General features: G+C 43.7%; 1 protein-coding gene across 3 annotated transcripts in view; it reads left to right on the top strand.

Annotated features, from left to right (window-relative positions):
- CAPN11 (calpain 11) overlaps positions 1-7,344 on the top strand; it is a 106,934-nt gene extending 99,590 nt beyond the window's left edge. For all 3 annotated transcript variants that reach the window (XM_040351767.1, XM_040351766.1, XM_040351765.1), the window contains 4 exons: positions 1,548-1,626; positions 1,790-1,906; positions 3,673-3,728; positions 6,248-7,344. In XM_040351767.1, the coding sequence (XP_040207701.1) occupies positions 1,548-1,626; positions 1,790-1,906; positions 3,673-3,728; positions 6,248-6,274 (279 nt within the window). In that variant the 3' untranslated portion in view covers positions 6,275-7,344. The remainder of the gene's footprint in view (positions 1-1,547; positions 1,627-1,789; positions 1,907-3,672; positions 3,729-6,247) is intronic.
- The last annotated feature ends 16,679 nt before the right edge of the window (positions 7,345-24,023 follow it).

Here is a 24,023-nt window from a genome sequence, read left to right as displayed (position 1 = left end):
AAGATGAATTTGAATGTGAACAATCGCAATACAATACCCATTTTTTTTTTTTGGTAAAATATAAGACTGGGCTGCGTTGAGTAAATGGAGAACATGTTAAATTGTGCATGTCGTTTTTATTTTTTGCGCTATAAAAAAAAAAAGGTAATAAAATACCACCAAAAGAAATCTCTGTGGGGGAAAAAAAGGACATACAATTTATTTGGGTACAGCGTCGCACAACCACACAACTTTCAGTTAAAGCGCCGCAGTGCCGTATGGAAAAAAAAAATGGCCCGGTCAGGAAGGGGAATAAAACCTTTTCGGTCTAGAAGTGTTTTTTTAAATGGATACATTTGAGTCCAATATGCTATTATTATAGTCAAATGTATCCACTTAATAAATATCTTGTTGATATTTACCGTATTTATCTGCCTATAGCGCGCACCGGCGTATAGCGCGCACCACTAATCTAGACGTGAAATTCCTGGACATTTTTTTTTATTACTTACAGTTTGGTGTCTTGCCCGGCGTCCATCGGCGGCCTTGTCTGGTCCGGCGGCCTTCGTGTTGTCCTCACCACTGCTCCCGCGCTGTCTCTGAGCAGATCCCCGCTTCCCGTGCTGTGTTTGAACGCCGCCGCCGACGACATATACCGAGCGCAGTACACTCGGCCATGCTCTGCTCCTCTCGGCTCCTTTTGCATAACCGCAAGGGGAGCCGAGCCTGGCCGAGTGTACACGAGTGTACTGCACTCGGTGTATGTCGGCGGCGGCATTCAAACACAGTGCGGGAAGCGAGTATCGGCGTATATCGCGCACCCACGATTTTGGGCAAAAAAATGCGCGGTATACGCCGATAAATACGGTATATGTTTTATTCTGTTTTATCATTTTATTTTTATGCTCAGCCATTCTGGTAACACAAACTTTATATACCGTATATACTCAAGTATAAGCCGAGGCACCTAATTTTACCACAAAAAAATTAGAAAACTTATTGACTCGAGTATAAGCCTAGGGTGTCCATCTGCATGCCTCACTGTGTCCATCTGCATGCCTCACTGTGTCCATCTGCATGCCTCACTGTGTCCATCTGCATGCCTCACTGTGTCCATCTGCATGCCTCACTGTGCCCATCTGCATGCCTCACTGTGCCCATGCCTCGACTGACGGTTAACATGGGAGTCTATGGGGCTACATGTGTGCCAAGCTGCGGGTCCAGGGGACCTATGACCGGCCGGTACCGGGTCCCCAAACTCACCAGAGAAATGACCGTTTAACATGGGAGTCAATGGAAGGACTTCCCCGGCCGTAGGTCCCCCGGACAACAAACTGTGCACACTTTTAGAGGAATAGCTGGGCTACATGTGTGCCGGTACCGGGTCCCCAAAGTCCGGGAGATCAGTCACAAGAAGGGGATTCGAGTATAAGCCGTGGGGGGCATTTTCGGCACAAAAAATGTGCTGAAAAAACTCGGCTTATACTCGAGTATATACGGTACTTGTTTGTTCAATGAAAAAATGTAATTAATAGAACGTGTTTTGTGTCTGATCTGCTTTTCTATAGACTCTCTTCCGGGAGCACGATATGGATAAATCTGGGACGATGAGCTCCTACGAGTTGCGTCTCGCCCTAGAAAATGCAGGTGAGCGCCGAATAAGTCAGAATGTATGCGATCTGCGATGGACGTGTCTGGGCTGAGATGTCTTCACCATCTGTCTGTCTCTGCTGATGACTTTCCTATTCTCTCTCCATCCCTTGTGACGTTTTCCTGTCTCAGTACTGACCTCTCTTTTATATCTCTGCAGGGTACAAGCTGAATAATAAGATCATGCAGGTGCTGGTGGCCCGTTATGCTGACAATGACCTGGGAATCGACTTTGACAATTTTGTGTGCTGTCTGCTGAAGCTGGAGGCCATGTTTAGTAAGTCCATGTGCCGATATTGTGCCACCATTGTCTGAAGACCGCGTAATACTTATTATCATAGGCGTGTGCACAGGGTGTGCCAGGTGTGCCCAGGCACACCCTAATCATCCTGTGAAGCACAGATTTCCCCTACTGCCCTAGCCCTTCCCCCCCACAGCACTTCCGAATTCCCGCCTCTCCTCTCCTGACTGCTGTTGCTGTGGGGATATTTCACAGTGAGTGAGGGAAGGGGCCCATAAATATTTAATTTACTGGCCCCTTCCCATTCTGAATTAACACAGTGAGTGATCGATAGTGTGTGTTTGAGCTTTGGGGTGCACACCCTAATGCATTTGGCTGCGCACACCTATGCTTATTATGCTACAGGGCAAGGCTCTGCTCCAAGTCTATGCAATTACAGTGGAACCCTCGGTTTACGAGTAACGCGGTTAACGAGTGTTTTGAAAGACAAGCAACTTTAACCACTTGCTTACTGGGCACATATACCCCCCTCCTGCCCAGGTGAAATTTCAGCTTCCGGCACTGCGTCGTTTTAACTGACAATTGCGCGGTCGTGCGACGTGGCTCCCAAACAAAATTGACGTCCTTTTTTTCCCCACAAGTAGAGCTTTCTTTTGCTGGTATTTGATCGCCTCTGTGGTTTTTATTTTTTGCGCTGTAAACCAAAAAGTACGACAATTTTGAAAAAAAATACAATATTTTTTACTTGTTGCTATAATAAATAGCCCAATTTAAAAAAAAAAAAAACTTTTTTTTTCTCAGTTTAGGCCAATACGTATTCTTCTACATATTTTTGGTAAAAAAAAAAAAAAAATCGCAATAAGCGCAAAAGTTAAATAGGGGACAGAATTATTTTTTTATTTTTTTTTACTAGAAATGGCGGCGATCTGCAATTTTTTTATTGGGACTGCGACGTTATGGCGGACACATCGGACACTTTTGACACATTTTTGGTGCCATTAATATTTATACTGCGATCAGTGCTATAAATATGCACTAATTACTGTATACATGTGACTGGCAGGGAAGGGGTTAACACTAGGGGGTGAGGAAGCGGTTAAATATGTTCCCTATATAGTGTTCTAACTGTAGGGGGGGGGGTGACCGATCTGTGTCTCTATGTACAAGAGACACAGATCGGTCTCCTCTCCAGAGACAGGACGCTGTCTCTGTGTGAGCCGGCAATGAGAGATGATCTCATATGTTTACATATGAGATCATCTCTCATTGGCCGCACAGATCGCATCGCAAACGGCCACTCTGATTGGCCGTTCGCGGCGATCTGTAATTGGCTGTGTCCAAGGGACACGGCCAACACAGAAGTTCCCCGCTGCGCGCTCTGGAGCGCGCGCGGGGAACGCCCAAAGGGGCGGACGTCAATTGACGTCTAGTTGGATTTTGAGATCCGCGCTGTAGTCGTCATTTGACTATAGCGTGTGTCTCAGGAGGTTAAAAAATAAAATAAAATTCTGACTCTGTTTGCGAGTGTTGTCTCACAAAACAAGCAGAATTCAAGCTAATGGGGTGTGCAGTACTGCACTGGCCAGAGGTGCGGGGGCGTCGGAGAGCCTCGGAAATACTCGGTGACACGCAGAACGGTTCAGAGCCGTTCAGAAATTGTGCAACAAACTTGTGAAGTCTGGCAAGTCTAGCAATAGATTAGCAAGTCATTTTATAAACGTGCAGCTCTTGCTTGCTTTCTCTGATACTATCTCTTTTTTTGTTTTTCTGCTCGATATGAATTGTGTGTTTGCATCTTGCAGGGTTTTTCAAGGCCATGGATGATGGAAGTGGCATAGCAGAGATGGAACTAGGATCGGTGAGTTGGTGGCTTCATGATACGCTTACCATGAGGGAGGGAAAAGGGGGTGTTGAGTGCATAGAAGTCGGGATCAGGGGTGACATTAGAAATTATGGAGTCTTGTACAGCCTACCTGGCAGGGCCCCATTGTCCTATATATACAGGATGAAATGTAAGTAAGGCACAGAGTCCAGGGGCCAGGAATAAATAAGGCACAGAGTGCAGGGGGGCAGGAGTGAGTAACACACAGTGTGTGTGTGTGGGGGGGATGCACAGAGTGCAGGGGCCTGGAGTGGCTAATGCACAGAGTGCAGGGGCCTGGAGTGGCTAATGCACAGAGTGCAGGGGCCTGGAGTGGCTAATGCACAGAGTGCAGGGGCCTGGAGTGGCTAATGCACAGAGTGCAGGGGCCTGGAGTGGCTAATGCACAGAGTGCAGGGGCCTGGAGTGGCTAATGCACAGAGTGCAGGGGCTTGGAGTGGCTAATGCACAGAGTGCAGGGGCCTGGAGTGGCTAATGCACAGTGTGCAGGGCTAGGCATATGTGATGCACAGAGAGCAGGGATCAGGACTCTTTTTTTTTGGCCTCCCATTACTCGCTATGTTCTGTTATATTGCAGCTTGTGCCCAACTCTACCAGCAATCCAGATTTCTCCCCATCCATAGATCATGCAATGGGAATTCTAGCTCTCTGTCATTGTGGGTGGAAATGTGACAGATCAGCAGTATCCTGGCCTGTCAGTCAAGATAAGATGTCATGGTGGGTGGGATAGACCGGAGTTCCCTGTCCTGCCGGTCTGTTTGAGGTCATGGTGGACAGGATAGACTGGGAGTTTGCTGACCTGTTCAGTTTATGAGGTCATGGTGGGTAGGGTAGACTGGGAATCTCCTGACCTGTTCAGTTTATGAGGTCATGGTGGGTGGAATAGGCCAGGAGACTCCCAGTCTATCAGTCAAGGTATGAGGTCACTGTGGGAGGGATAGACCTAGGAGTCTCCTGGCTTGTCATGGTGGACAGGATTGACTGGGAGCCTCCTGACCTGTTCAGTTTGAGGTCATGGTGGGTGGGATAGACTGGGAGTCTACTGACCTGTTAAGTTTATTAGGTCATGGTGGGTGGGATAGACTGGGAGTCTCCCGGCCTATCAGTCAAGTTATGAGGTCATAGAGGGCAGGATAGACTGGGAGTCTCCTGACCTGCCGGTCTGTTTGAGGTCATGGTGGGTGGGATAGGCCAGGAGACTCCCAGTCTATCAGTCAAGGTATGAGGTCATGGTGAGAAGGACAGACCTAGAGTCTCCTGGCTTGTCATGGTGGACAGGATAGACTGGGAGTCTCCTGACCTGTTCAGTTTATGAGGTCATGGTGGGTAGGGTAGACTGGGAATCTCCTGACCTGTTCAGTTTATGAGGTCGTGGTGGGTGGGATAAACCAGGAGACTCCCAGTCTATCAGTCAAGGTATGAGGTCATGGTGAGAAGGACAGACCTAGAGTCTCCTGGCTTGTCATGGTGGACAGGATAGACTGGGAGTCTCCTGACCTGTTCAGTTTATGAGGTCATGGTGGGTGGGATAGGCCAGGAGACTCCCAGTCTATCAGTCAAGGTATGAGGTCATGGTGGGAAGGACAGACCTAGAGTCTCCTGGCTTGTCATGGTGGGTGGGATAGACTGGGAGTCTCCTGACCTGTTCAGTTTATGAGGTCATGGTGGGTGGGATAGACTGGGAGTCTCCTGACCTGCTGCTCAGTTTATTAGGTCATGGTGGGTAGGGTTGACTGGGAATCTCCTGATTTGTTGCTCGGTTTATGAGGTCATGGTGGGTGGGATAGACTGGGAGTCTCCTGACCTGCTGCTCAGTTTATTAGGTCATGGTGGGTAGGGTTGACTGGGAATCTCCTGATTTGTTGCTCGGTTTATGAGGTCATGGTGGGTGGGATAGACTGGGAGTCTCCTGACCTCCTGCTCAGTTTATTAGGTCATGGTGGGTAGGGTTGACTGGGAATCTCCTGACCTGTTGCTCGGTTTATGAGGTCATGGTGGGTGGGACAGACTGGGAGTCTTCTGGCCTCTCAGTCAAGTTTTTGTAGCTGCTGACTTTAAATTTTTGAAAACCTGAATGAAGAACCTTTGCTAATATTGCTAAATGTGTTGTTGTTAATACTGTTGCCTATCATGATATCCTCTCAGTATTTTCACTCCAGCAAATTGTCAGAGGTGTTCTCATGTGCAATTACAGCTCTTCTTTATGTGTCCTGAAGGCCTGTGCACTCTTTTTGCCCCTGGGTGACAACGGTGCGCAGGAACAGCAAGTGGGTTTTCAGTAGAAAAAAAAATATTCTATATTAAAATAACATTTTTTTGTAAATTAGACCAGATATCCACCTATTTGGGGCATAGACAACAAAAATATTCAGAGTGTAGTTCTCCTTTAAGGCCTAAACGGTGTCATGTATAGAATGTCCACATGGGGGCAGAAGAGGACATGTGACCGACAGCTGTGTGTTTTAACCCTTTTATTGCTGGTTTGTCTCTTGCAGTGGTTGACGATGACAATGTGCGGATAGACAGACGGACGGCCATATTTCCCGCTCCGCCTGGATACAGACACTCCTGTGTATTTGCTCTCACTAACCTCCTCTTTTAGGGAACTAATCACTAGGACTCCACACACAATTTGCTCTGCACATCACCACCTGTGGCCATGCCACATCTTCCCAGAAGCCTCTGCACACAGGACTTTCTCTGACCACTCAGAACCAGCCAATCAGAACAGTGAATGTGACTCTCCGGTGCCTTACAACTCTACCATGCAATCACTTGCAGAGGCTGTTTATCCTTCTTCATTGGTACCCAGAAACCCGCATTTTGGGGCTGCAGAGATAATGGAGCCCTCCACTGAGCAGACAGAGGCCGCCGCATGCCCCCAGATCATTGGGAGTCCTGTAAAAAACATATCATGTATCCTATTGTATGGCTTTACCAAATATAAAGATTTCACTATGGAATTCCTGTTTAAAAAATAGTTGCTCCAGGGTTTTTCTAAATATAGGGCAAGTATGTGAGTCAAAAGACATGACTTTGTTAACCAGTGACCACCATAATAGCCAGACAGTTGGCATTTGTTGAAGGTGGTCACCAATGACATCCTACATAGTCCTCTTAGTGGAGTTTTTCTTTAAGGGCCATCTCAACCATCTGAATCTTGACTATGTAATGCACCAAAGATGCAGTGTACACAAAACGCAGAGATGTGAAATGGCGCCAAAGTTGGAGTCTGTGAACTGCAAGACTCCTACTATCTGTGGAATGGGGGAGGGAAGGTTGTCGGTGACCATTTCTCTGCTTTTGAAGGGGTCGGCTGTTCATGAGTTGTCTTCTGTTCTTTCATTGGGTGGATTAGCTGGTGTTTTTTGGGGGAATGGGACTTGCCTAAGTTTTTGGAAAGTTTGGCCGCATCTGTCCCTCGTGGGGTGCTCCTGTCTATCTTTGAGGGGTGAGTCGCCCCTCTTTTTTTTGGGGGGCATTGCTCCTTTTCTCTATATTTTGGAGATCAGCGAGGTGTCTCTGAATGTGAATGTTGCTAGACTGCATGTTAATAAAGAAAAAAGCCAATAAAAGGATTGTAAAGATTTTCCCTCAGTCTCTTTATCATTATTTTATTGAAGAATCTTCACTCAATAGATACGTTGACGACTATCAAAGCTGTTCATTGGCCCAAACCCAGCATAGCGGCAGATTCAGCCCCCGGGATTTTCTCCATATTGCTCAGAAGCTGCAATTTTTTTTTTAATTCCTACTTCTATGGATACGTTGTGCTAACTCAATCAATGGTCATATTAATACAGCCTTTCCCAAACCGCTTACCATGGAGGAATCTAGACAAAAATTTTCAGATCTCCTGAGGCCCCAGCTGATAATGACTATGCCTACATCTCATGAGACATTAGCATGCGGAGTAAGTTGTAGATATAAAAATAAATGAAGAAGGGGCCATACTGGGACTATTTGACACCCCAGGCCTGCTCTGTACGACTGGATTATTTTCAGTATTAATAGTAAAATGAAACATCATAATAATGGTCAGAAAATAAACAGACAATATAGCCCTTTTACAATTGATGCTCCGTGGAAAAGTGACCCTTTATGTTGATGGTGGTCAGGAAAAGTCTCTAGTACAGTGATGGTCAATGACAAGAGTCTGCCACCCCCCCCCCCCCCCACACACACACACTTGATTGGTGCTTAGTGACCCTAGTGCACTTGTGGTCAGTAGGAAGGACTATCCTTCTATTGGGGATCAGTGGGATGGGCTTTCCCTAGATTGGTGGTCAGTGGGAAGAACTCTTTACATTGTTGGTTAGTAAGAAGTACTCTCCCTTTAATAAATGGGCACTTAAGAACCCTAGTCCACTTAGAGGTCCATGAGAAGAACTCTCCTTTGGTGATTGGTGAAAGTTCCTACACAGTTGGTCAATGTAAAGAACTCTCTTTACATTGGTGGTCAGTGAGAAGAACTCTCCCGAAATGAAAGGTCACTGAATGACCCTAGTAAACTAGTGGTCAATATGAAGAACTCTCCTTACATTCAAGGTCAATGAAGGGTCCTAGTAACCTGATGGTCAATGGAAAGCACTCCTCCAACTTTGTGGTCAGTGAAGGGACCCTAGCATGTTGGTGGTCAATGGGAGGAAGTCTCCTTTCATTGGTGGTCAGTGGAAAGAATGTTCCTTTCATTGGTGGTCAGTGGGAAGAATGCCCCTTACATTGGTGATCAGTGGGAAGAATGCCCCTTACATTGGTGATCAGTGGGAAGAATGCCCCTTACATTGGTGATCAGTGGAAAGAATGCCCCTTACATTGGTGATCAGTGGGAAGAATGTTCCTTACATTGGTGATCAGTGGAAAGAATGTTCCTTTCATTGGTGGTCAGTGGGAAGAATGCCCCTTACATTGGTGATCAGTGGGAAGAATGCCCCTTACATTGGTGATCAGTGAGAAGAATGTCCCTTACATTGGTGATCAGTGGGAAGAATGTTCCTTACATTGGTGATCAGTGGGAAGAATGTCCCTTACATTGGTGATCAGTGGGAAGAATGTTCCTTACATTGGTGATCAGTGGGAAGAATGTTCCTTACATTGGTGATCAGTGGGAAGAATGTCACTTACATTGGTGATCAGTGGGAAGAATGTCCCTTACATTGGTGATCAGTGAGAAGAATGTCCCTTACATTGGTGATCAGTGAGAAGAATGTTCCTTACATTGGTGATCAGTGGGAAGAATGTCCCTTACATTGGTGATCAGTGAGAAGAATGTTCCTTACATTGGTGACCAGTGGGAAGAATGTTCCTTACATTGGTGATCAGTGAGAAGAATGTCCCTTACATTGGTGATCAGTGAGAAGAATGTTCCTTACATTGGTGATCAGTGGGAAGAATGTTCCTTACATTGGTGACCAGTGGGAAGAATGTTCCTTACATTGGTGATCAGTGAGAAGAATGTCCCTTACATTGGTGATCAGTGAGAAGAATGTCCCTTACATTGGTGATCAGTGGGAAGAATGTCCCTTACATTGGTGATCAGTGAGAAGAATGTTCCTTACATTGGTGACCAGTGGGAAGAATGTTCCTTACATTGGTGATCAGTGGGAAGAATGTTCCTTACATTGGTGATCAGTGGGAAGAATGTTCCTTACATTGGTGATCAGTGAGAAGAATGTTCCTTACATTGGTGATCAGTGAGAAGAATGTTCCTTACATTGGTGATCAGTGAGAAGAATGTTCCTTACATTGGTGATCAGTGGGAAGAATGTCCCTTACATTGGTGGTCAATGGGAGGAATGCCCCCTAATATGTATCGGAAATAATATTAACAACTTGCCAACCAGCGGCAGCAGTTGTACTGCGGCAGGTTGGCACGGCTGCGTGAACTAAAACAATATAAAGTAAAGCACTGGAAAAAATTAATAATAAACAAAGAAGAGATTGCTAGCCAGCACTCAGGACAAATTCAGATAAAACATCCCAAAGGCAAAATCAAAGTGAAACAGTGCAGCGCAAAAAATATAAATATAATCAATAAAATATTGGTTATACAAGGAAGAAGTCCATAAGTGAAGGTGAAAAAGAGAAATCCATAACGATTTTCAATAAGGTACTGTCGTTATGGATTTCTCTTTTTCACCTTCACTTATGCACTTCTTCCTTGTATAACCAATATTTTATTGATTATCTTTATATTTTTTGCGCTGCACTGTTTCACTTTGACGGCTGCGTGAACTGCCATCATTGTGCGTCGGCTGCTTTACTAGCTACCGTGTTTCCCCGAAAATAAGCCCGGGTCTTATAATTATTTTGGCAACAAAAGACACAGTAGGGCTTATTTTCAGGGTAGGTCTTACCATGTAATGTGATGTCTTCTCTCCCCCTCTCCCTGCCAGTCAGGAATCCCCAGTGTGAGTTAAAATGCTTGTAAAATCCTATAATCCACTCTATTACAGTAATATATAATGTACAATGTGTGTGTTTCTGTAATATAATTGTGCCAAATACCTCCGTTATAGCGCCACTCTGCGCTTCTGTGACCCGCTGGAGCTCTCCTCCCCGCAATTATATTACAGAAACACACACATTATACATTATATAATACTGTAATAGAGAGGATAATAGAATTTTACAAGCATTTTAAACTAGGGCTTATTTTCGGGGTAGGGCTTATATTGCAGCCATCCTGGAAAATGATGCTAGGGCTTATTTTCGGGGTAGGTCTTATTTTCGGGGAAACACGGTATTAGAGGTGTGATGCTGGAGCCGATGCTGGCCACCCAGGATCGCTCCACAGAGAGCCAGAATGGGCATCTGTCAATGTAAACAGACAGATCCCCTGTGCTAACAGGGGAGGAGAGAGAGATCGTCTGTTCCTAGTGATCAGGAACAGCGATCTCTCTACTTCACCAGTCAGCCCAGCCCCCCCCCACAGTTTGAAACACCTTCCAGGAAATGCATTTAACCCCTTGATTGCCCCCTAGTGTTAACCCCTTGCCTACCAGTGACATTTATACAGAATCTGTGTATTTTTATAGCACTGTTCGCAGTATAGGTGTCGCTGGTCCCAAAAATGGGTTTAAAAGTGTCTGATCTGTCCTCCGCAATGTCGCAGTCCCGCTAAAAATCGCAGATCACCGCCATTGCTAGTAATAATAATAATAATACAAATATCACCTATTTTGTAGATGCTATAACTTTTGCGCTAAGGCCCCTTTCACATTGGGGCGTTTTTTCATGCGGTACAGCGCTAAAAATAGCGCTGCTATACCGCATGAAAAATCATGCCCTGTAGTCTTCAATGTGAAAGCCCGAAGGCTTTCACATTGAAGCGGTGCGCTAGCAGGAGCGCACCAAAAGTCCTGCTAGCCGCATCTTTACCGCGGTATAGGAGCGGTGTGTCCACCGCTCCTATACCGCGCCTTCCCATTGAAATCAATGGGAAAGCGCGGTATTAACCCTTTTTCGGCCGCTAGCGGGGGTTAAAACCTCACCGCTAGCGCCCGAATATCGCGATAAACACGATGGTATAGCCGCGCTACAAATAGCGCGGCTATACCGTCACCGCGGCTCGACGCTGCAATGTGAAAGCAGCCTTACAAATCAATATACGCTTATTGAGATTTTTTTTTTGGGGGGGGTGTATTTATTGTAGTAAAAACATATATATAATATGTAATTTTTTTCAAAACTGTCGGTCGTTTTTGTGTTTATAGCGCAAACAATAAAAACCGCAGGGGTGATCAAATGCCACCAAAAGAAAGCTCTATTTGTGGGGGGGGGAAAGAACATCAATTTTGTTAGGTTACAGCTTTGCAATTTGTCAGTTAAAGCGACGCAGTGCCGTATCACAAAAAATGGCCTGGTCATTAAGGAGGAAAATCCTGCTGGTCCATAAGTGGTTAAACCTTCGTTCTGTCATTCTGAATTTATTATAACAAATTCCCCAGGAAGGTTCTGCACCCCGCCGCCGATCTCTCCGTACTACAATGTGACGGATGATTCTGCCTTGTTGTTATTTAGATTGTGGTGATAGTAGAATGTCGGTGACAACTGTTCTAATTCCCCCGGAGGTTGTCATTCAGTCCCCCGAGGCAGCTGCAGAGAACGCCGACTTCACAAGTGTTCACCTGCCGGGTCACATGACTGCGTAACAAGACGCCAAAACTTTAACTGGAAAGATCCGCAAGTTTACTACTCGGTCATTAAAAATGACACTTTTCTAGGAGTTCCTTTTTTTTCCCTTATAAACAAAAAAATGAATGTAACAAGGAAGGAGGAAAGGTTTGCGTTCTACCATAAGGTGGCTGAAGGTTTTAACCTTATCGCTGCCAGAGCCTTTTTTTTTTTTGCATTATGTTTTATATGAAAACGCACTTGGAAACATAATTTGCTGTGGATGAAATGCTCCTTACATTAGTGGTCAAATAAAAACATTAAATAAACGGATAGCAGCTGTCGTGTGTGTGTAATAAATATATATATATAAAAATTAAATATGTCACAGGATATCATTAGCGCAACTGTTTATCATATTTATATTGTGTATGTGTGTGTATGTGTGTATATATATATATATATATATATATATAAAATGTTATATATATATATAATTTTTTTTTTTTACACATTATTTTACACATTATATACATTTTACACACACACACATATATATATGTATATATATATATAAATGTGTAAAAAAAAAAATGTTATATGTGTGTGTGTGTAAAAAAAAAAAAAATTATATATATATAATATATAAATTTTTTTTACACACACACACATATTTATATATATATATATATATATATATATATATATATATATACATATATAGTGTAAAAAAAATATATATATATATATATATATTTTTTTTTACACTATATATATATATATATATATATATATAATGTGTGTGTGTGTGTAAAAAAAAAAAAATTATATAAAATATATATATATATTTTATATATAAAAAAAATTTTTTACACACACATTATATATATATATATATATATATATATATATATATATATGTGTGTGTAAAAAAAAATATATATATATAATGTGTGTGTGTGTGTAAAAAATTTTTTTTATATATAAAATATATATATATATATTTTATATAATTTTTTTTTTTTTTACACACACACACACATTTTATATATATATACATACATACACACACACACAATATAAATATGATAAACAGTTTAGCTAATGAAATTCTGTGACATATTTTTTTTTTTTACATATGTTGTGAGGGCATATCCACTGTTTGGCGTTTTCATGGATGTATACCAGTTTTCATAAAACTTTTTTTTTTTTTATATATACATCTATGTATTTTCTAAACTTTAGGCCGTATCTGTGGATTTTGCATAATCACATTTTGCATTTAAATAGCTAGTGCCAGTGGCCCGGATTCAAGTAGCAATTGCGCCTGTGTAACCATAGGTTACACAGCGCAATTGTGATGATTGGGGTATCAAAAAACTGCGCCCGAATGATAACCCACTACTGCGCCAGATGGAAAGAAGTTGAAGCGCCTAGCTGCTGCTTAAATAAATAGTATGTGAAATAAAGGAATATATTTGTACATAAAGTGTCAATATAAAACCACAGCGCTATGAGAATAAATTAATATTCAAATCTAAATATGCAAACACAAGTGTACAATGAGATATCACAATATTAAGTAAATAACTTATAAACTTGTAAACATGCAAAGTAAGTGAAAAAAAGTGTGAGAAAAAGTTCGTGACGCTACAGAATACGTAACGTATTCAAACAAGAAAATTCATGTGACTTCAAGAGTAGTTGATCCACTTTCCAGGACTTCCACCACACCTCAGTGTTCAGTGCTCCAATCCCCCTCACAGTGGACACTCACCACAATCATATGCCTCCCACTCTCGTGTTTGGCTAACGAGCTTGTAATAAGAGTATCTCCAGGGTATCACCAATATATATCCAAATGTTAATTCCGAGAAGTTTCCAAAGTGATAATGCAAAATAAGAGAAAAAATGCACAATAGTGTAAAAACGTAAGACCAGTTTATTAAAACACTCAAATGAACCTTCAAAAGTTGCACTCACAAATCAGAATCACAAAAACAGCTTTGTGTGATAGCAGATCACTGCACACTTCAAACTCCTTAACTGTAGATAATAGTGGTCACGGCGGACCCTCGATTACCCGAATGATCTCACCGCAATCCTTGGCACAGCACACCACCTCAAATGATAACTCCTTCACTCGATAACACAAAAACAGCTGAAAGATGGCTGCAAACACTCCTAGTTGTAACTTGGAACTTCTTTTCTCTCTTTCCTTTTCAAACATGGATTAGGCCACGCCCCGACATGTTTCGACTTCCTGTCTTATTCATGGGTATGGCCAAATCCCCACTTCCCTCTTTTATATATACCTGGGGTTATATAGCAGCGAATCAGAGCAGGGAGTGACGAGACGCCATCCTCTGCTTGTGTGTATCGCTCTATCTGGCAGCGAATACGTCACCGGGTCACGTGCAATGGCGCGTCCAATAGGGTGAAAGCATCGCCGTATCTATGGGCGGGAGCTGTGTATGACGTCTCACTTGTCAGTCCAGCAGCACTGAGCGCAGCCAATCATGCTGCGTATCTCTTGTGACACGTTACCTTGCCGGAAATGATGAGTGAGTGTTGTCTATCGTCAAGGTGCCGCGTTGTCCTAGCAACGGGGGACGCGACCAGCTGGTCACATGCACGTCGCAGCCAATAAACAATTGATCGCAGCAAAAGCCCAGACGGAAGTGCAATGTACATATGGCACATTGGCATATCACACAGCGGTTTACTAATTGTTAAAGAAGGACCTTACTAGCAGATCAGTATTATAATTATTACTTTTTTTGTGTGAGTGTAACAGTAATTTTTCAAAAACTAGGGGGATTTAATCATAAATCAGGGGACGGTCTCTCGAGAGTCCCCATGACCACCAATCCCCAGTTATTACACACTAAAAAAATATATATAAAATACAATCAATATTTAAAATCAAATATAAAAATTAGCACTATAACTTCGATCTGATATACAAATACCACTACTAGCATTATCTTTAATAAACTAATCTAGACTAAATCAATTCATCAAACACAATGTATACATATACTCACTATTATAAGAGTATTGGGTATCATGCATGTGTATAAGTACACAAACTAACTGCATATAGATTAAAAATACTACTTAATTTAATCAAGGAATGAATGGTTAATGGTGACTATTGATCACAAATGATCCAATAATTCATGGGTGGAACATTTCTGACATCACAATAGTGAAACCATTTAAATAAAAAAACATTTGAATAAACATACAAGATGTATGAAAATATAAACTAGATACCTGACCACATACTGACAATTGCAGAGACAAGGGTTTAACTGGTATCATCCATGCTATTTAGCTAATAGTCCTGCATATCAGTAATATGGTACAGTCCAGATACGAACTATACGACACATTGTATATTGAGGTCAGTGTTCACCTATAACATATATCAATAACACAATTATACAATAAGATCGAAAAAGGAAAAGAAAAAATTGGAGAAATTGAATCTGTCAAGAGTTGTTAATAAAACAATTGAGGTCAACCTCTATGTTTAAACCCCTAGGCTGAAGACATCTAAGCAGGTATATCCACTGGGTTTCGCGTTGTGAGAGGTCCCTAATTCTATTTGAACCCCTCCACCCGAAATATACCACATCAATACCACAGAATTGAATCAAAGATGGATCCTGCTTGTGTCTTTTCTTAAAATGCATTGAGACGCTATGATATTCAAAGCCCTTTTTAATGTTCGCCAAATGTTCAGCGATTCGCACCCTAAGCAATCTCTTTGTCCTCCCCACATAAAGTAGACCACATGGACACCATAATAGATACACCACGTAAGAGGAGTTACATGTGCTAAATTCTTTGATCTCAAACGGACTACCATCGCTTCCTCTTACTTGACATATTCCCCTGTTGTGTATCTTGACTGTTCGACAACATATACACCTTCCACAGGGAAAAAAACCTTTCAAGTCAATTTTAATGGAGGGAGTTGGGGGGTCCAGAATTTTCCGGACAACTTTATCTCCGAAATTTGGTGCCTTTCGGTAGATAAACCGAGGATGATCCGGTATTATAGTACCCAAATGTGTGTCTCTGGCTAGGATGTGCCAGTGTTTACGAAAAATCGTTTCAACATCCTTGTATTGGGAATGAAAGCCTGTTAAAAAACCCCATTGATGCTGGCTGTTAGACTCAACAGATGCCCTCTTCTTTAAACATTGTTCCCTCGGTACTTCTGCTACCTCTCTTATGATGTTATTCAATTTAGCTTCATTGTATCCCTTCTGTACAAATCTCTGTTTCAACAAAGTTGCTTGTTCTAAATAGTCTGATTCCTCAGTACAGTTTCTCCTTACTCTTAGGAACTGTCCTTTCGGGATATTGCTTATCCACGCCGGATGATGTCCACTCCGGATCGACAAGTAGCTGTTACGATCGGTTGTTTTGAAATGTACTTTCGTCTTCAATTTCCCATTTAGATGTTCAATGTTGACATCAAGAAAATCTACTGAATTCATACTAATATTGTATTCAAGCTTGATGTTATTCTTATTGTTGTTGAGATCTGTCAGGAACAATCTGAGATCCACCTCCGATCCCTCCCAAATTAGTAAGAGATCGTCGATGAATCTGCGATAGAAGATGAGCTGTTGTCTCTGATTGCAGAAGATATGTCTATCCTCCCACTCCGCCATAAAATGATTATTGGATCATTTGTGATCAATAGTCACCATTAACCATTCATTCCTTGATTAAATTAAGTAGCATTTTTAATCTATATGCAGTTAGTTTGTGTACTTATACACATGCATGATACCCAATACTCTTATAATAGTGAGTATATGTATACATTGTGTTTGATGAATTGATTTAGTCTAGATTAGTTTATTAAAGATAATGCTAGTAGTGGTATTTGTATATCAGATCGAAGTTATAGTGCTAATTTTTATATTTGATTTTAAATATTGATTGTATTTTATATATATTTTTTTAGTGTGTAATAACTGGGGATTGGTGGTCATGGGGACTCTCGAGAGACCGTCCCCTGATTTATGATTAAATCCCCCTAGTTTTTGAAAAATTACTGTTACACTCACACAAAAAAAGTAATAATTATAATACTGATCTGCTAGTAAGGTCCTTCTTTAACAATTAGTAAACCGCTGTGTGATATGCCAATGTGCCATATGTACATTGCACTTCCGTCTGGGCTTTTGCTGCGATCAATTGTTTATTGGCTGCGACGTGCATGTGACCAGCTGGTCGCGTCCCCCGTTGCTAGGACAACGCGGCACCTTGACGATAGACAACACTCACTCATCATTTCCGGCAAGGTAACGTGTCACAAGAGATACGCAGCATGATTGGCTGCGCTCAGTGCTGCTGGACTGACAAGTGAGACGTCATACACAGCTCCCGCCCATAGATACGGCGATGCTTTCACCCTATTGGACGCGCCATTGCACGTGACCCGGTGACGTATTCGCTGCCAGATAGAGCGATACACACAAGCAGAGGATGGCGTCTCGTCACTCCCTGCTCTGATTCGCTGCTATATAACCCCAGGTATATATAAAAGAGGGAAGTGGGGATTTGGCCATACCCATGAATAAGACAGGAAGTCGAAACATGTCGGGGCGTGGCCTAATCCATGTTTGAAAAGGAAAGAGAGAAAAGAAGTTCCAAGTTACAACTAGGAGTGTTTGCAGCCATCTTTCAGCTGTTTTTGTGTTATCGAGTGAAGGAGTTATCATTTGAGGTGGTGTGCTGTGCCAAGGATTGCGGTGAGATCATTCGGGTAATCGAGGGTCCGCCGTGACCACTATTATCTACAGTTAAGGAGTTTGAAGTGTGCAGTGATCTGCTATCACACAAAGCTGTTTTTGTGATTCTGATTTGTGAGTGCAACTTTTGAAGGTTCATTTGAGTGTTTTAATAAACTGGTCTTACGTTTTTACACTATTGTGCATTTTTTCTCTTATTTTGCATTATCACTTTGGAAACTTCTCGGAATTAACATTTGGATATATATTGGTGATACCCTGGAGATACTCTTATTACAAGCTCGTTAGCCAAACACGAGAGTGGGAGGCATATGATTGTGGTGAGTGTCCACTGTGAGGGGGATTGGAGCACTGAACACTGAGGTGTGGTGGAAGTCCTGGAAAGTGGATCAACTACTCTTGAAGTCACATGAATTTTCTTGTTTGAATACGTTACGTATTCTGTAGCGTCACGAACTTTTTCTCACACTTTTTTTCACTTACTTTGCATGTTTACAAGTTTATAAGTTATTTACTTAATATTGTGATATCTCATTGTACACTTGTGTTTGCATATTTAGATTTGAATATTAATTTATTCTCATAGCGCTGTGGTTTTATATTGACACTTTATGTACAAATATATTCCTTTATTTTACACAGCGCAATTGCTTACTTGCCCCGGCGTTACGAATGCTCCTGATTCAGGAACCTCGATACGCCGACTGCAGCCTAAGATATGACTGGCATAAGGCTCTTACGCCAGTCCTATCGTAGGCTGCATTCTTACGATGGCCGCTAGGGGGCGTTCCCGTAGTGGTCAGCGTATAGTATGCAAATTGCATACTAACGCCGATTCACTACCCTACGCGAGCCCTGCATACGCAGTTTACGTCGTTTCCGTTCGTCGGGTTTCGCGTAAAGCTGCTCCTGCTATTAGCAGGGGCAGCCAATGCTACGTATACCCGTCATTCCCGCGTTGCAAAGTTTAAATTTTACGTCGTTTGCGTAAGTGAATTGTGAATGGCGCTGGACGCCATTCACGTTCACTTTGAAGCAAATGACGTCTTTGCGACATCATTTGCCGCAATGCACGTCGGGAAAGTTTCCCGACGGAGCATGCGCTCTACGCTCGGCCTAATTTAAATGATCCACGCCCCCTACGGGATCATTTAAATTACGCGCCCTTACGCCGGCCATTTTTGAGGAGCGCCCACGCAAATTACGTGGCTACTGCTTCGTGAATGAAGCGTAGCGCAAATAATTTGCGGGGGCGCAGGGCAAAAACGGTACGCTGCGCCTCCGTAAGAAGTGCGCAGCGGTACCTGAATCTAGCCCAGTGTTTCTAGGCAATGGAGCTAGTATGTATGTATTTCTCTAGCGTCTTGATTCTGTGTTCAGGTCTAGCTATGTGTAACAACCCCCTCACACACACACACGTCCGACACAAAGATATATATAACGCCCACACCAGCCCTAATTGGCTGTTGCACAGAGCGGTGTTAGACACATAATAAATTTGTTGCTTTACAAATGCTTGCTAGATCTGGTTAATCCATGATCTCTCCTGTCACACAGGACGAGCATATAAGTGTTTTATACGTATTGGAATTTCTTTCAAGTTTGGCTGTCGGTTAACGTCACAAATTATGAACTCTTTATTATAGTTTTTTTATTATTATTTCTTAATAATTGATAATAAAAACTAATAATAATATATATAAAAATGTTTCTATTCAATAACATTTCTAATCATATGAACTTAAAGCGGGAGTTCACCGTAAAACATTTTTTTAACCTTAGATTGAGGCTCATTTTGTGAAGGGGAATCGGTTGTTTTTTTTTTTTTTAAATCGAAGCAGTACTTACTGTTTTAGAGAGCGATCTTCTCCGCCGCTACCGGGTATGGTCTTCGGGACTGGGCGTTCCTATTTTGATTGACAGTCTTCCGACGGTCGCATACATCACGTCACGAGTAGCCGAAAGAAGCAGAACGTCGGTGCGGCCCATACTGCGCCTGCGCGGCTCTATACTGCGCCTGCGCACCGACGTTCGGCTACTTTCGGAAAATCGTGACGCGATGGATGCGACCGTCGGAAGCCTTTCGGAAGACTGTCAATCAAAATAGGAACGCCCAGTCCCGCAGCGCATACCCGGAAGCGGCGGAGAAGATCGCTCTCTACAATGGTAAGTACAGCTTCGATTTTAAAAAAACACCCGATTCCCCTTCACAAAATGAGCATCAATCTAATGTTAAAAATAGCAATTTCGGGGTGAACCTCCACTTTAACCACTTGAGACCCGCGCTATTGACAAAAGACGTCAACAGCGCGGCTCTCAAGTGCCAACTGGACGTCATTTGAAAGCATTACCCCCGCGCGCCACTGGGGGGCGCGCAGCGGGTAAACACTGTCCCGGCGCATCGCTCGGGAGCCGATGCGTGGACCTGGCGGCCGCGATGTCCGCCGGGTACACGCGATCGTCGGTGACACAGCAGGGACGTGGAGCTCTGTGTGTAATGATGAGGTGTAAACACAGAGCTCCACGTCCTGTCAGGGAGAGAGGAGACCGATCTGTGTCCCTTTACATAGGGACACAGCATCGGTCACCTCCCCCAGTCACCCCCTCCCCCCACACAGTTAGAACACACCCAGGGTACACATTTAACCCCTTCCTCACCCCCTAGTGTTAACCCCTTTCCTGCCAGTCACATTTATACAGTAATTAGTGCATTTTTATAGCACTGATCGCTGTATAAATGTGAATGGCGCCAAATTTGTGTCAAAAGTGTCCGATGTGTCCGCCATAACGTCGCAGTCCCAATAAAAATCGCAGATCGCCGCCATTACTAGTAAAAAAAAAAATCATAAAAAAAAAAATCATAATTCTGTCCCCTATTTTGTAGGCGCTATAACTTTTGCGCAAACCAGTCGCTTATTGCGATTTTTTTTTTTTTTACAAAAACACGTCGAAAAATACGTATCGGCCTTAACTGAGAATTTTTTTTTATTTTTTTTAAAAAAAATTGGGATATTTATTATAGCAACAAGTAAAAAAAATATATATTTTTTTTAAATTGTCACTCTTTTTTTGTTTATAGCGCAAAAAATAAAAACCGCAGAGGTGATCAAATACCACCAAAATAAAGCTCTATTTGTGGGGGGAAAAGGACGTAAATTTTGTTTGGGAGCCACGTCGCACGACCGCGCAAATGTCAGTTAAAGCGACGCAGTGCCGTAAGCTGAAATTTCGCCTGGGAACGAAGGGGGTTTATGTGCCCAGTAAGCAAGTGGTTAATAATAAGAGTTCCCCTTTTATATCTGAACTCGCAAAGTTCCCTTACACTGTAAGGGGGGGGACTCTGCAGACTCTGATGTAAGGGAGAACTCTGGGGCCTCCATCATAAGGGATGCTCTGATTTAAAGCGGAGGTTCACCCTAATTTTAAACTCAACGTTAAACACACGGTCTGAGTGTCTATATTGAAACTTCGCTGTTTAAAAAAATGAAAATCAATTCCATACCGTGGCCCAGATTCAGGTACATTTGCGCTTTATTTGCGGAGGCACAGGGCAACGATTTTGCCCTGCGCCCCCTGCAAATATTTTGCGCTGCCCTCGATTCACGGAGCAGTAGCTCCGTAAATTGCGAGGGCGCGCCGGCAAAATTGCCCGGCGTAAGCACGCGCAATGTAAATGATCCCGCCGGGGGCGGGAATCATTTAAATTAGGCGCGCTCCCGCGCCGAGCGTAGAGCGTATGCTCCGTCGGGAAACTTTCCCGACGTGCATTGCGGCAAATGACTTCGCAAGGACGTCATTTGCTTCCAAGTGAACGTGAATGGCGTCCAGCGCCATTCACGAATCACTTACGCAAACGACGTGAAATTCAAATTTCGCGACGCGGGAACGACAGGTATACTTTAGCATTGGCTGCCCCTACTATTAGAAGGGGCAGCCTTACGCTAAACACGCCGTACGGAAACGACGTAACTTGCGTACGCAGGGCTCGCGTAACGTTGTGAATCGGAGTTAGTATGCAATTTGCATACTATACACTGAGCACAACGGGAACGCCACCTAGCGGTCATCGCAAGAATGCAGCCTAAAATATGCGTGGCATAAGAGCCTTATGCCGCGCAGATTATAGGCTGCAGTCGGCGTTACGATGTTCCTGAATCAGGAGCATTCGTAACGCCGGAGCAAGTAAGCAATTGCGCTGTGTAACCTATGGTTACACAGGCGCAATTGCTTCTTGAATCTGGGCCAATGTCTCCTGGGAGCACAGCGTGACGCTGCCCAGGAGACGATTCTCTAGCCCACCACAAGCACTCTCGCGTGATTTCACACGTCGCATGACTGTTGCAGCCGGTCACGTGACGATCACGTTCACCGCGTCCCGGATGGATTTGCTTGTGGGCTTCAGAGTGCCCACAAGCAAGATGGAAGCGTCCAGCAATTATTTTTATAAATTCTCTTTTGCGGCAGAATGACATTGCGGGGGTCTATGAAGTAAGGACACGTGAGTACCCTATTAACTATGTGAAGAGCGGCAGATGCATATAAAAAAAACTGTATTCCCGCGGAACCCCCGCTTTAAGAGGGGGACACTGAGAACTCTGATGTACGGAGAGGACTCTGATGTAAGCAGGAACACTATGGCCTCTGGTGTAAAGGGGAACTCTGGTGTACGGAAAGAACTCTGATGTAAGGGGGAACACTGTGGCCCCTGGCGTAAAGGGGAACTGTAATGTAAGGGGTGCTCTGAGAACCCTGATTTACCGTAGTGTATTTACTCAGAGGCAGGAGAGAGAAGGGGGGAGACTTCAGTCACAGACAGGGATGGATGGTGAGCTCACTCACCCCTTGGCAGTCAGCAGGGCCACCATCAGGAATTACACAGCTTCAGGCATGGGCCCCCTGGAGCAGAGAACTGGGGGGGGGGGGTGGCTGCCGCCACAAATTGAGAAGCGGGGGGGGCGGGGGGGTGACGCAATTTGAGAAGCAGGGGGGGAATATCGCAAGTTGAGAAGGGAGGGGGGCGACGCCGCAAGTTAAGATCGGGGGGGCTTTGGGTGCTTTTAAAAAAAAAAAAGGGGGGATGCCATCTTAAAGGTCTGGGAGGCTTTGGGTGCTGATGAACAAAAAAAAAAAATATTTATATAAAAAAAAGGGCGATGTCTGGCAGTCAGCACCTCTTATCTAGATGTAGCTGAGGCTGCTAGACCTTTTCTGAAGCACAGCCTTGGGCATTGAAGTGTAGACAGACACAGAGGGTGTGTGTTTGGGGGGGTGTTCGTGCCGGTGTTCTGCCGATGAGTGTCCCCCCGGTGGATAATGTCTTCCCCTGTACTGCGCAGGCGTAGCGCTTTAAACACTTGCCGACCGCTGCACGCCGATGTACGTCGGCAGAATGGCACAGCTGCGCATATTGGCATACAGATACGTCCCTTTTAATATGCACAGCCATGGGTCACGCACGCCGCCGGAAGCACGCTTGTGTGCTCCGTGACCGCGCCCACGGGACCCGTGGACCCGAATGCTGCCGGTGTCCCGCGATCGGGTCACAGAGAGGAAGAACGGGGAGAGGTGAGTGTCAACAAACCCGTGCTTCCTAGTCAGACTGTCACTGTTCGTCTGTTCCCTGTCATAGGGAACGTCGATCAGTGACGTGACACGCCAAGCCAAGCCCCCCACAGTAAGAATCACACATTAGGGCTCACTTAACCCCTTCAGCGCCCCCTACAGGTTAACCCTTTCACTGCCAGTGTCATTTTCACAGTAACCAGTGCATTTTTATAGCACTGATCGCTGTAAAAATGACAGTGGTCCCAAAATAGTATCAAAGGTGTCCCATATGTCCGCCATAATGTCGCAGTCACGATAAAAATCGCTGATCGCCGCCATTACTAGTAAAAAAAGATAATTATTAATAAAAATGCCATAAAACTACCCCCTATTTTGTAGACGCTATAACTTTTGCGCAAACCAATCAATAAACGCTTATTGCGATTTTTTTTTTTTTACCAAAAATATGTAGAAGAATACGTATCGGCCTAAACTGAGGGGAAAAATGTTTTTTAGATATTTTTGGGGATATTTATTATAGCAAAAGGTAAAAAATATTGGGGTAGATTCAGGAAGCAATTACGCCTGCGTATCCATAGATACGCCGCGTAATTGCTAAGTAGCGCCGACGTATCTACTTTCTGTATTCAGAAAGCTCGATACGCCGACTGTAGCCTAAGATACGACTGGCATAAGTCTCTTACGCCGTCGTCTCTTAGGGTGCATTCTGACGCTGGCCGCTAGGTGGCGCTCCCATAGATGTCAGCGTAGAGTATGCAAATTACATACTTACGCCGATTCACGAACGTACGTGCGCCCGGCGGTATTTTTT

Source organism: Rana temporaria, chromosome 4 (assembly GCF_905171775.1).
Source record: "Rana temporaria chromosome 4, aRanTem1.1, whole genome shotgun sequence".
NCBI classification, from domain to species: Eukaryota; Metazoa; Chordata; class Amphibia; order Anura; family Ranidae; genus Rana; species Rana temporaria.
This window is presented reverse-complemented; position numbering and strand designations above follow the sequence as displayed.